The sequence below is a fragment of the Dendrobates tinctorius genome, unplaced genomic scaffold (genome assembly GCF_039654945.1).
Source record: "Dendrobates tinctorius isolate UK_male_01 unplaced genomic scaffold, ASM3965494v1 ptg000107l, whole genome shotgun sequence".
Lineage (NCBI taxonomy): Eukaryota > Metazoa > Chordata > Amphibia > Anura > Dendrobatidae > Dendrobates > Dendrobates tinctorius.
In genome coordinates this window covers 21,751,816-21,765,232 of record NW_027361775.1, presented here as the reverse complement: position 1 = coordinate 21,765,232, position 13,417 = coordinate 21,751,816, and the positions used below count along the sequence as shown (strand labels likewise).

At 46.4% G+C, this 13,417-nt stretch overlaps 1 protein-coding gene across 2 annotated transcripts in view; it reads left to right on the top strand.

Moving 5' to 3' along the window:
- PSMD2 (proteasome 26S subunit ubiquitin receptor, non-ATPase 2) overlaps positions 1–12,293 on the top strand; it is a 64,602-nt gene extending 52,309 nt beyond the window's left edge. For both annotated transcript variants that reach the window (XM_073589231.1, XM_073589232.1), the window contains exons 17-21: positions 9,979–10,147; positions 10,233–10,327; positions 11,127–11,253; positions 11,331–11,449; positions 12,014–12,293. In XM_073589231.1, the coding sequence (XP_073445332.1) occupies positions 9,979–10,147; positions 10,233–10,327; positions 11,127–11,253; positions 11,331–11,449; positions 12,014–12,196 (693 nt within the window). In that variant the 3' untranslated portion in view covers positions 12,197–12,293. The remainder of the gene's footprint in view (positions 1–9,978; positions 10,148–10,232; positions 10,328–11,126; positions 11,254–11,330; positions 11,450–12,013) is intronic.
- Positions 12,294–13,417: the final 1,124 nt, after the last annotated feature.

The window sequence follows — 13,417 nt, the reverse complement described above, 5'->3', positions numbered from 1 at the left end:
CCTGTATTTGCTTTCAACAGTCATACTGTGCTGACACAGTCCCTTTATCTTGTATTCTCCTAGTCTAAACCTGTAAACAGGCAATGCACTGCATGTTTAGGAAACCTAAGCACATGCTCACTGTCCTCGGTGTCATCGCCATTAAGTAAAACCATCCAAATGACAGATTCTTACTCCAGAGCTTTTAATCTATTTACTGATCACTGTAGCGTTGTTCAGAGATGACACACTTTCTTTGCGATTGATTTTTGATCAGATATTGGTTGTGAATACCTCTGGAGTGACATGCATCAATATATATTTATAGACCCATCTTGGTAAATACTAGATCAACATAACAAAGGTTGCTAAAATCAGTTTAGCAAGTGAAGGGGACTGTTTATCACCTTTACCCCCGAGGATGGCTTGCATGTTAATGACTGGGCCAATTTTTACAATTCCGACCACTGTCCTTTTATGAGGTAATAACTCTGGAACCCTTCCATGGATCCCGGTGATTCTGACATTTTCTTGTGACATATGGTACGTCATAATAGTGGTAAAATTTCTTTGATATAACTTGCGTTTATTTGTGGAAAAAAAAAATAATGGAAATTTGGCGAAAATTTTGCAATTTTCCAACTTTGAATTTTGATGCCCTTCAATCACAGAGATATGTCACACAAAATACTTAAGTAACATTTCACACGTCTACTTTACATTAACAAAATTTTAGAACCAAATTTTTCTTTGTTAGGTAGTTATAAGGGTTAAAAGTTGACCAGCGATTTCTCATTTTTACAACACCATTTTTTTTTTTTAGGAACCACATTACATTTGAAGTCACTTTGAGGGGTCTATATGATAGAAAATACCCAAAAGTGACACCATTCTAAAAACTGCACCCCTTAAGGTGCTCAAAACCACATTCAAAAAGTTTATTAACCCTTCAGTGTTTCACAGGAATTTTTGGAATGTTTTTTAAAAAATGAACGTTTTAGCTTTCCAACTTCAGATCCTAATTTTTTTTATTTTACCATGGGTAACAAAGGAAACTGGACCCCAAAAGTTATTGTGCAATTTCTCCTGAGTACGTTGATACCCCATATGTGGGGGTAAACCACTGTTTGGGCGCATGGCATAGCTCGGAAGGGAAGGAGTGCCGTTTTACTTTTTCAGTGCAAAATTGACTGGAATTGAGAGAGGACGCCATGTCACGTTTGGAAAGCCCCTGATGTGCCTAAACAGTGGAACCCCCCCACAAGTGACACCATTTTGGAGACTAAACCCCCCAAGGAGCTTATCTAGATTTGTAGTGAGCACTTTGAACAACCAAGTGCTTCACAGAAGTTTATAACGTAGAGCCGTGAAAATAAAAAATTATATTTTTCTCTTTCGTCTTATTGGGGGGACACAGGAACCGTGGGTGTGTGCTGCTGTCACTAGGAGGTTGACACTGCATGATAAAAAGTTAACTCCACCTCCGCAGTATACACCCCTCCGACCGGCTGTGGGACAATCAGTTTTGCTTAGTGTCAGCAGGAGGTGGACAGAGGTCTCTCGCAGACCCATGCCTACCTCAATGTGCGCCGTTCCTTTTCAGGTAACCATGGAGGGATTCAGAGTAGATATGCTACATCTGTATTCCCACACCGGGATTATGAGTACGGCGTGTACTGCCACCCCGTATCCTCATGAATCCTGCAGGCAGGACCCTATCCCCTAACACAGGACTCGTGTTCAGGTGGCAGCTCCTGGTCCTGACCTTCGTCTCCCATCACTCGCCCACCAGAGCCTGATGATCGAGAGAGACGCCCTGCAGAAAAGGTTTGGGACAGCAATCTTTTCATGCAGGTAAACCGACCCCTGTTATGGGGTGAACTGGAGGTAAGAGGCTGCAGCGTTGTATAATCTGCTCACCAGCTGCTCTGGCTGAATGTGACCGCTGTAATCAGCACTCGGGCTTACAGCCCATGGCTCTATACTTAATTTAAGAGTCAACACTTTCAAGCTCGCGGTGCAGCGTGGTTTCAGCCTCCTCCCGTGGCAGCGTTATGGCCCTGGGCTCCAGCAGGAGCCCAGCACGGCCAACGCCAGAATCCTGCTCCCGGCAAGCTCCGCTCCCCGGCTTCCTCTTCCTGCACCAGCGCCATCTTGGTGCTCCAGGAGGCCAGAGCAGGCCCCGCCCACCACTTCCAGGCTGGGATTTCATAAGGCTTCTAGGCAGCGGCAGGGCTGTTCACCTCGCTCTCTCTTCTCTCTCCTTCGGGCGGCAGCTGCGGCGGGGATACAGGTCGTGGGTATGTGAGTACTGCACTACAGGTTGCTCCGTCACTCCGCTCTCTACCCCCCGACGGTCGGCACCAGGTAAAACCTGTCAGTATGCCCAAGGGAGAGCAGTCCCGCTCCTCCTCCTCATCCGCTTCAGTGACCTTGGTCAAATATTTTGTATGTACCAAATGCAATTTCAGGCTTCCTTCAGGTCAGTTCTCGCCACTCTGCTCAGATTGCAGCAGACCTACGATGTCACCTACGCTAGAGAGCAGGTGCAGCCCCCGCTTTGCCTGTCAGAGCTCCCACATTACCCCTGGAGCAGGAGGAAGCCACCTTGCCTACCGCCCAGGGGCCATCCATCGCCACGGGAGACAGTGAGTGTCCAGGATGGGCCTCTTCCTTATCTAAGTCCGTGGCCGACCTTACCAAGGTATCACAGACCTTGGTAACGGTGCTTAACAGATTGCCACTTCAGACTCCAGTGGACACTGGAGCACCAAAGGAGCCTCCTTTTGGGCCTTCTAGAGGCTTGGCAGGCTGATTTGTCCTCAAAGAAATCACTGACCAATCTGCCGTTTCAGGGTACCCGGCTCTTTGGTTCAATGTTAGATCAAATCATTAAGGATGCAACGGGGGGTACAAGCTCCCTTCTCCCTCAGGCCAAAGCTCGTCGATATGTTTTCAAACGTAGGGCTCAGCCCTTTCGCCGTACCCCAGCGACAGGCACTTATACTCATGATTCGCAGAGGTCGCAAGTACCGAGGGATAGGAGGAAGTTATAATTTTGGGCCACCCCGTCATGGCTTTCCCGCAGTTCCAACAGCAGAGCTACCAGGTCAGGGCCGGGCAGAGCCACTTCAGCCTGACGCCAGCAGGGAGTCCAACTCCCTTGCCAGTACCTCTCCCTGCCTAGGAAGGTCGCCTTCTCTTCAGAGATATCTGGCAGAATTCAGTAGAGGATATCTGGGTAAAGGAGGCAGTATCAACAGGATGCAAGATAGACTTCAACGCGCTTCCACTAGATCGCTTCTTTCTATCTCCGCCACCAAAAGACACTGCTATGGCTCTAGGTTTTTTTGCGGCAATCGACTCTCTCCTCAACGCAAGAGTTATCGTCCCCGTTCCCGAGCAGGAACGTTTTACCGGCTTTTGCTCAAACCTGTTTGCGATACCAAAAAAGGATGGCTCAGTTCGTCCCATACTAGACCTCAAAAGGCTAAACAGATGGGTCCGCTTACGCCATTTCAAGATGGAAGCGATTCGGTCGGTAATTACGTATATGGAGGATCAGGAATTCCTATGTTCCATAGATAACCGGGACACCTACCTAAATGTCCCCATTTTTCAGGGACATAAGAGGTTTCTGCGTTTTGCTGTCCAAAACCAGCATTTCCAGTTTCTGGCCCTGCCATTTGGGCTGGCAACAGTCCCCAGAATTTTTACAGAGATTATGGCAGCGATGGTAGCTATATTAAGGGTCAGAGGCATAATATTGGTACCATATCTCGATGATATTCTCGTCAAGGCGCCCTCCTTCGCTCAGGCCCAGGAAAATCTAGCGGTAGTTTTAAACACGCTCTGCCGGTTTGGTTAGATCATAAACAGGGAGAAATCCCACCTAACGCCAACACAACGCCTAGAATTCTTAGGAATGGTAATCGACACCCGCCTCTCAAGGGTCTTTCTCCCAGAAAGAAAGTGGATTACCCTCCAGCAGGGAATTCGCTCTCTGTTGAAATTCCAGCTTCTATCCTTTTGCGCTGCCATGAGAGTCCTTGGGAAGAATGGTGGCAGCTTCAGAGGCAACACCCTTTGCCCTGTTCCGTTCCAGGATACTGCAGAGGAACATCCTCCTTCAGTGGGACAGGTCCATCTCTTTGCTGGATCGCCCCAGGTAATAACTACAGATGCCAGTCTCCTGGGCTGGGGTGCGGTATTCCGCCACCTGACTGTCCAGGGACAATGGTTGAGGCAAGAATCCTCACTATCAATCAACATTCTAGAACTGAGGGCAGTCTTTCTAGCACTTCTACATTGGGAAAGATACCTCAACAACCAGCCAGTCCGGATTCAAACAACGCCACGGCGGTGGCATACATCAATCACCAAGGGGGTCCAGAAGTCCCCGGGCACTGGCCGAGCTATCCAGAATCTTCAAATGGGCAGAAACCGCAATTCCGGCAGTTTACATTCCCGGCACAGACAACACGGCCGCTGACTTCCTCAGTCAGGAGGGGCTCGCGGCAGGGGAATGGTCCTTACACCAGGATGTGTTCCGTCAGATATGCCAGCTATAGGGGACTCCAGATGTGGACCTCCTGGCATCACGACAGAACAAAAGGGTCCAACAGTTTGTCTCAAGATACCGCGATCCTCTAGCAATAGGGGTCAACGTGCTTGTCATTCCCTGGACACAGTTCAGACTCCCTTACCTGTTCCCTCCCCTTCCTCTCCTGCCCAGGCTGCTAAAGATCAAGGTGGAAGGGGTGCCGGTCATATTGATCGCCCTGTACTGGCCCAGGAGGGCCTGGTTCGCAGAAATTATCAATCTTGTCACAGGCACCCCTGGAGACTCCCCGACAGACCAGATCTCCTGGCTCAGGGGCCATTTTACCACCCGAATTCTCGGTCGCTCAATTTGACAGCATGGCCGTTGAAGACACAATACTGAGAGCAGCAGGTTTTTCTGACCAAGTCATTAATACAATGATCCAGGCTAGGAAGCCTTCCTCTTCCAGGGTCTATTATCGAGCCTGGAAGGCCTATTTTGGCTGGTGTGAGTCTAATCACGTCACACCTATGCCCTGTTCCCTGCCAGCTGTCCTACCTTTTCTCCAGGCAGGGTTAGACGGCGGTCTGGCCCTAAGTTCCTTGAAAGGCCAAGTATCTGCTCTCTCTATTCTATTTCAAAAGAATTTTGCCTCCCGCTTATAGGTTAAGATCTTTCTGTAAGGAGTGGCACATGCGGCCCCTCCTTACAGATCCCCTGTAGCTCCATGGGATCTTAACTTGGTCTTGGAAGCCTTGACAGGTTCACTCTTTGAACCCCTACAGGAAGCTCCCATGTCTTTGTTGTCCTGGAACGTGGTATTTAGGGCGGCACGGTGGCTCAGCGCTGGGGTCCTGGGTTTGAATCCCACCAAGGACAACATCTGCAAGGAGTTTGTATGTTCTCCCCATGTTTGCGTGGGTTTCCTCCGGGCACTCCAGTTTTCCTCCCACATTCTAAAAGACATACTAATAGGGAATTTAGATTGTGAGCCCCATCGGGGACAGTGATGATGATGTGTGCAAACTGTAAGGCGCTGCGGGATATGTTAGCGCCATATTTCTCGTAGCCATCACCTCTATTTGGCGGGTTTCATAATTAACGGCATTGTCCTGTCGTCCTCCATTCTTAATTATGCACCAGGACAAGGTTGTTTTGCGGCCTCCTCCTAACTTTCTTCCCAAGGTGGTATCGGCCTTCCACCTGAACGAGGATATAATCCTTCCGTCATTTTGTCTCGCTCCAACCCATCCTCTGGAGCGTTCTTTGAATAAGCTAGACCTGGTCAGGGCGATAAGGATCTATCTGGCCAGGACCAGGAAGGCGGACTCGCTCTTTGTTATCCCCAATGGGGTGAGAAGAGGCCTGCCGGCCTCTAAGGCAACAATTGCCCGCTGGATCTGAATGGCAATTCTGGAAGCCTACCAGGTAAAGGACAGGGTGTCCCCTGCTGGGGTCAAGGCCCATTCAACCCGGGCGGTGGGCGCCTCCTGGGCGGTACACAACAGGGCATCAGCCATGCAGTTGTGCAAGGCTGCCACATGGTTGTCCGTGAACACCTTTCTTAAGGTTCTATAAGGTCCATACCTATGCTTCAGCGGACGCCAGCCTAGGCGGAAGAATCTTGCAGGCGGCAGTGGTGAGTTCTCTGACCTGAAGGAAGTTTCTGTCTTTTTCCCACCCCAGGAACTGCTTTTGGATTTCCCACGGTTCCTGTGTCCCCCAATGAGATGAAAGAGAAAACAGGCTTTTGGTTGCTTACCGTAAAATCTGTTTCTCAGTGTCTTCATTGGGGAACACAGCGCCCTCCCATGATTTTAAGTGTAATGAATATATGATGACTTACATGATAATGTCTCCTCCTACTGCTTTTTCACTAACTGTCCTACAGCCGGTTGGAGGGGTATATACTGTGGAGGCGGAGTTAACTTTTTTTCATGCATAGTGTCAACCTCCTAGTGACAGCAGCACACACCCACGGTTCATGTGTCCCCCAATGAAGACTCTGAGAAACAGATTTTAGGGTAAGCAACCAAAATCCTGTTTTGGTTTTTTTTTCCTCTATTTTTGACAACCAGCCTTGCTAAAGCTCACAGCTGAGGGCTGGTATTCTAAAAATAGCACCCCGCAGCTGCCCAGAAAAGGCACATCTATTAGAAGTGCCAATTCTGGCACTTTGCCCGGCTTTTCCCATTTGCCCTGTAGTTGTGGCAAGTGGGGTTAATATTTGTGGGGTTGATGTCACCTTTGTACTGTCAGGTGAGATCAAGCCCACGGCTTAGTAATGGAGAGGCGTCTATAAGAGACACCTATCCATTACTAATCCTATAGTTGTATGGTAAATAAAAAAAAAAAAAGCCAGAATACAGTCTTTTATTTGAAATAAAACATAACACACTTTTTTATTTAAAAATAAACCCAGTTATACTCACCAAATGCCTATTCCACCGAAGCCATCTTTCTCCTGTAATCATAAGTTGAGGATCCAAGAAAAGCACTTCTGAGCATCCGCGCTGCTTTAGTGATAAGAATTCTTCAGAAATCCATATAGATCTTTCAAGTTCTTTATTATATGTACTACAGAAACTACACGTTTCGAGGTGACAAACTGCACCTCTTCAGGTTACAGTACAGAGTCCTGTAATAAAAGTAAAATAAACAATATACCATCCCTGGTTGTCTTTCTATCCCACGCCGTAATCCATGTCTGGGGGATAATTAGTTTTCAATAGGGATTAGCGAATAGTTTCGGATAAGTCCTTAACTGAATAGCTATAGCGGTTACCGAATAAATGTTTCAGGAACCCGGATACCTGGAGCACTTCTGATAATCAGCTGTTCGGCGCCACAGCTGCACGTGTCGTGGCTTTGTGATAGTCACAATAAACAGGCTCTCCATGCATCTGTTGTGACTGTCACACCACCGCGACAAATGCAGATGCGGCGCCGGACACCTGAATATCGGGAGCGCTCCAGGTATAAGAGTTCCTGATACAGCTGTTCGGTAACCGCTATAGCTATTCAGATAAGGACTTATCCGAAGCTATTCGCTCATCCCCAGTTTTCAACCTGGAAGGTGCCAAGATGCGACCGTCCAGGCCGAGAAGCACTGGTGAATGAGCTACTGGGAACACCGCATCAGTTATCGGGGTGACGTCATAGAGGTTACCTCAGGTCACTGGGCCCTGTTCCCAGCCAGGTTGAGATGCAGTGAGATCCCTGGTAGCACCGTGAGCGCTCAGTGACCAGGGTGACGTTATAGAAGTTACCTCCAGTCACTGGGCTCCATACCCAGCCGGGCTGAGCTGTGGTATGGGATCAGAGTTTTGAGTATAAGCGCACTTTTGAGCTAGTACAGCCATGAGTCAACTTGGGAATAATGCAACAAGTTTTTCACACCTTTCACACCTGGATTTGGGGACCCTCTGCCATTCTTCCTTGCAGATCCTCTCCAGGTTCGTCAGGTTGGTTGGTGAACGTTGGTGGACGGCCGTTTTCAGGTCTCCAGAGATGCTCAATTGGGTTTAGGTCAGGGCTCTGGCTGGGCTAGTCAAGAATGGTCAGAGTTGTTCTGAAGCCACTCCTTTGTTATTTTAATTGTGTGCTTAGGGTCATTGTCTTGTTGGAAGGTAAACTTTTGGCCAAGTCTGAGGTCCAGAGCACTCTGGTAGAGGTTTTCATCCAGGATATCTCTATACTTGTCCGCATTCGTGTTTCCTTCAATTGCAACCAGTCGTCCTGTCCCTGCAGCTGAAAAACACCCCCATAGCATGCCACCACCATGTTTCACTGTTGGGATTATATTGCGCAGGTGATGAGCAGTGCCTGGTTTACTCCACACGTACTGCTTAGAATTATCACCACAAAGTTCTATCTTTGTCTCATCAGACCAGATAATCTTATTTCTCATAGTCTGGGAGTCCTTCATGTGTTTTTTAGCAAATTCTATGTGGGCTTTCGTATGTCTGGCACTGAGGATAGGATTCCGTTGGGCAACTCTGCCATAAAGGCCCGACTGGTGGAGGGCTGAAGTGATAGTTGACTTTGGAACTTTCTCCCATCTGTGGAGCTCAGCCACAGGGATCTTGGAATTCTTCTTTACCTCTCTCACCAAGGCTCTTCTCCCACGATTGCTCGTATGGCTGGACGTCCAGGTCTAGGAAAACTTCTGGTAGTCCCAAACTTCTTCCATTTAAGGATTATGGGGGCCACTGTGCTCTTAGGAATCTTGAGTACTGCAGAAATTCTTTTGTAACCTTGGCCAGATGTGTGCCTTGCCACAATTCTGTCTCTGAGCTCCTTGGCCAGGTGGTTTGACCTCATGATTCTCATTTGGTCTGACATGCACTATGAGCTGTGAGGTGTTATATAGACAGGTGTGTGCCTTTCCAAATCAAGTCCTATCAGTTTAATTAAACACAGCTGGAATCCAATGAAGGAGTAGAACCATCTGGAGGATCACAAGGAAATGGACAACATGTGATTTAAATATGAGTGTCTGAGCAAAGGGTCTGAACACTTATGACCATGTGATATTTCAGGTTTTCTCTTTTAATAAATTTGCAAAATTTTCTACATTTTTTTTTTTTTCAGTCAGGATGGGGTGCAGACAGTACATTAATGAGAAAAAAATGAACTTTTTTGAATTTACCAAAATGGCTGCAATGAAACAAAAAGTGAAACATTTAAAGGGGTCTGAATACTTTCTGTACCCACTGTAAATACTTAAATCAGAGCTGCAAAGCATAGCTCCATTCATTGTGTAGCATCCACTGCCATATACTGCAGTTTTTATTCAAATCGGCTGCTGCCGTTCCATGTACCTACATCTTGCCAGAACTCGTAAAAGCTGATGGTTGTAGGTCCTCGGTGTTGGACCCTGACCGATCTGATCTTGATGTCATCAATATATTTTTAGCTGACAGGCCCTTTTAATTAAGTGAATTATAATGAGAAATAACACGATTTTATCTGCGATTAATTATTAGAGCATGGGGTTTTGGGGCATAACCATATGGACACTAAGTGTAGTAATGCAGTTCTCTTGCAAAGGGGTAATATTATGTACATGAAATGGTCTTTAAACTGAACTTTGCTTTAAAGGACATCCACATACATTAGAATAACTGCCAAACCCGCCAATATCTGGGACCTTCAGACTCTCCTCAAGAGATATTGGGGGAGATAAGGATCTGGCCTGTCCTTTTGTTCTTCAGGTGACAAGCCACCAGAGGAGGAATCTTGCAGCAGCCCTCTGAGAGAATACAGGAACATTGGGCAGAGCCAGTGCACCTGTGGTTGGGGGTATCGGAAATGATGGCTTTAACCCAAACCATTGTTCGACCAGCCACTACCTATTGTGTACGGAGCCCATTAGGAGCAGTTCTTAGTTACTTTTATTAACTGCAATCAGTCCTTTACTTTTATAATTGTTTTTTTATAATTGCTTTCTGCAGCTCAGGTATGGGGAGCCCACGCTCCGCAGAGCGGTCCCTCTGGCTCTGGCCCTTATCTCCGTCTCCAATCCAAGGTTGAATATCTTGGACACATTGAGCAAGTTCTCCCATGATGCAGACCCTGAAGTGTCCTACAATTCAATCTTTGCCATGGGCATGGTGGGCAGTGGTAAGCATTGTATAGTCTGTTTTCTTTTCGATCTGTATATTTGTTTAGTCTCTGGAGAAGTTGACTTAATTCCTCATTCCTATAGGCACAAACAATGCTCGCCTTGCTGCTATGCTGAGGCAGCTAGCCCAGTATCACGCCAAGGATCCCAACAATCTGTTCATGGTGCGACTGGCACAGGTAAATAAAAGTTACACATCTCTGTTTGAGTCCTTTTAAGACCAGAGCTAATGTTTGAATTTCCATTGTTACAAGCTCTTGCAGCCTCTGGTTAGGGCCCTGTCACACATAGCGACTCACCAGCGATCCCGACAACGATATCAACGTGTCAGGATCGCTGGTAAGTCGCTATGTGATCGCTGGTGAGCTGTCAGACAGCTTCACCAGCGATCAGCACAGCGACGCCGATCACGCGGCGTCGCTGTGTACATTAGTTACCAGCGCGCTGATGCAGGGAGCGTTCTGATGCAGGGAGCTGGTAACTAAGGTACACATCGGGTATCTAAGGGACGTGCGTCCCTTAGATACCCGATGTGTACCTTAGTTACCAGCTCCCTGCATCAGCACGGTAGCTAACGTACACATCCGGGTATCTATGGTCGCACGTCCCTTAGATACCCAATGTGTACGTTAGTTACCAGCTGATCGCTGGTCTCCCGCCTGTCACACGCAGCGATGCGTGCTGGCCAGCGGGAGACCAGCGACCAAAAAAATGTCCAGGACTTTCCTACAGCGATCAGTGATACCGGCAGGGGGGCCGGTTGCTGATCGCTGTCACACATAGCGATCTCGCTGGTGAGATCGCTGTTGTGTCACAAAACTTGTGACTCAGCAGCGATCTCACTAGCAAGATCGTTATGTGTGACGGGGCCCTTAGCCTCTTATGGTGGAACATAGCAAAAATGCAATTAGTCAAACTGTGTGATGGGCTGAAATGCTGGTTTTCAATTTGTTTTGTAAATACTCCTGTATTTTCTAGGGACTTACTCATTTGGGGAAAGGGACGCTCACACTGTGCCCCTACCATAGTGATCGGCAGCTCATGAGTCAAGTGGCAGTGGCTGGTTTATTAACCGTGCTTGTGTCATTCTTGGATGTTAGAAACAGTAAGTAGTGGTTTATCAATTTATACGGAATTTTTGGCCTTCTACGTGGGCCTTTACCTACTGTTCTTTTTCTACAGTTGTGTTGGGCAAGTCGCATTATATACTGTATGGTTTAGTAGCTGCAATGCAGCCACGAATGTTGGTGACGTTTGATGAGGAGTTACGGCCTCTTCCAGTCTCTGTCAGAGTTGGGCAGGTAAGAAAAAGAGAAATACCGGATCCAAGTCTGGGGGGTGTAATAAGTGTAAAAAGTGAAATACGGGCAAAGAGCTGTATTCACAGCTCCCAATCAGTAGGTGCTGGCCCTTCAGTATTGAAGTGGCACACAAATAAGACTTCTATGCTTTACAAGTGCCCTGGTCCAGCCTCGATGTTGGTTCACTTACAAAACCTAGTAAGTGACAGAAGTGCCGGGCATATGATTGCCAGTGCAGAAGTGAACGCAGCCTTGAACTAGGCAACGGGCCATAGTAGTTTGTATCTATTTGCTCATCTCTATTCTTTACCAGTGCGTAGTGTACCATGTAGGCTAGCAGCTCACCTGATTGAAGTACACCACACACGCGAATGATGCCTCATTTTGAGCCACCTTCACAAGCCACTTTGCTTTCCTGCAGAAATTATACAAATCAGATACCCGTTTTATGCCCTAGGATTGTAGTAGGTAGTTGGGTCATAAATTAATTCTTTATTCCAGACAACAATTGGGTCTTCTAGGTTATATACAAATGTCTTCTCTTTTTTTTTTTCCCCTCTTCAGGCTGTGGATGTTGTTGGCCAGGCTGGCAAGCCCAAGACAATCACAGGATTCCAGACACACACAACGCCTGTGTTGTTGGCACATGGTGAGCGGGCAGAGCTGGCCACAGAAGAGTATCTGCCTGTAACGCCCATTCTTGAAGGATTTGTCATCCTTCGAAAGAATCCTAATTATGATATGTAGTGCTTGAAAACCGAGGCGGGAGGGAATGTTGTGGGGTCATGGGACTAGTTGTGTTTTCTTTTTGTTACTAAATCTTATTAAATAATTTCACAACCTACATTCTGGATTAATAATGCCTCCCATCGGCATATTGTGTCTTCAGAACAGCAGGCACTGATACAATACACTCAAGGGATTTTAGGTTCCCATTGTACAAAAGCAAGTCCAATTGGCTACTAAACCGCTGGTCCTTGGACATGGCCAATATAGAATGGAGTGTTTCTGTAGATGCAGCATTGCTGGATCAATTTGGTCAAATTTTTAGTATTTTCATAATTTATTTTAAACAGGTTTGTTGGATTTGCACAGCCACCCCTTCAAATCCACTGAATACAGTTTATATGTGTCTTCTATTTTATTCCTTCGATAAACAGGACAAGTGAAATAATCAAAATATTCTGTAAAACAATTATGCAAGGGACTTTTTTTGTGTAAACAGGGGAGTAACTACCATATGTTTGGACCCCTTATACCAAGTGTTACTCATTTACAGGTACAGAAAATAAAATGAATTCCTTGTCTATGGGTTCTGAGACAAAGTTCATGATTTTTTTATGTTTAATTACACAATGTAATCTAAAGCTGTGCTAGCAGTTTCCTTAGCCCCAGAATTAGAATGTTAAATTTGATCACGTTTAGATAGTTCTGAACACTTATCAAGTCCATGCTTGACTCCTACCAGCAAATATAGTTAGTTTGAAATTCATTTACTTTTTCTCCAGAAAAACACCTTAAAACGCAATGCATACATGAAACTCCACTCTCCTCTTCAGCAGTCTCTTTGTGGCGAGGAGAGGCAACGTCACCAGCTATCAGTGACTTGACTTCTGTGGCTTCGGTTTGTCTTCAGGGTCAGAAAAAAAGGATTGCTATTTAATGAATCTGTTTCCAATAGACTTCACTATTTAGAAAAAAAAGGAATATAAAACTGATCCAGTTGAAATCAGTTTTTCTTTTTCAAGCAGACTAAAAAACTTGTGTCTGCAGGACTTTTTTGTCAACAGATTGGATCCAGCAACCATCTATGTGATGATACTAGACATGAACATGGCTGAAAAGACTTTCTATGATGGAATCTGTCAGCAGGTTTTTGATATGTAACCTGTAGACAATATGCTGTGGTGGTTAAAACGGATGCCTTTCTTATATAGCTCCAATTTTGTTTGCTTACTTACATTGATT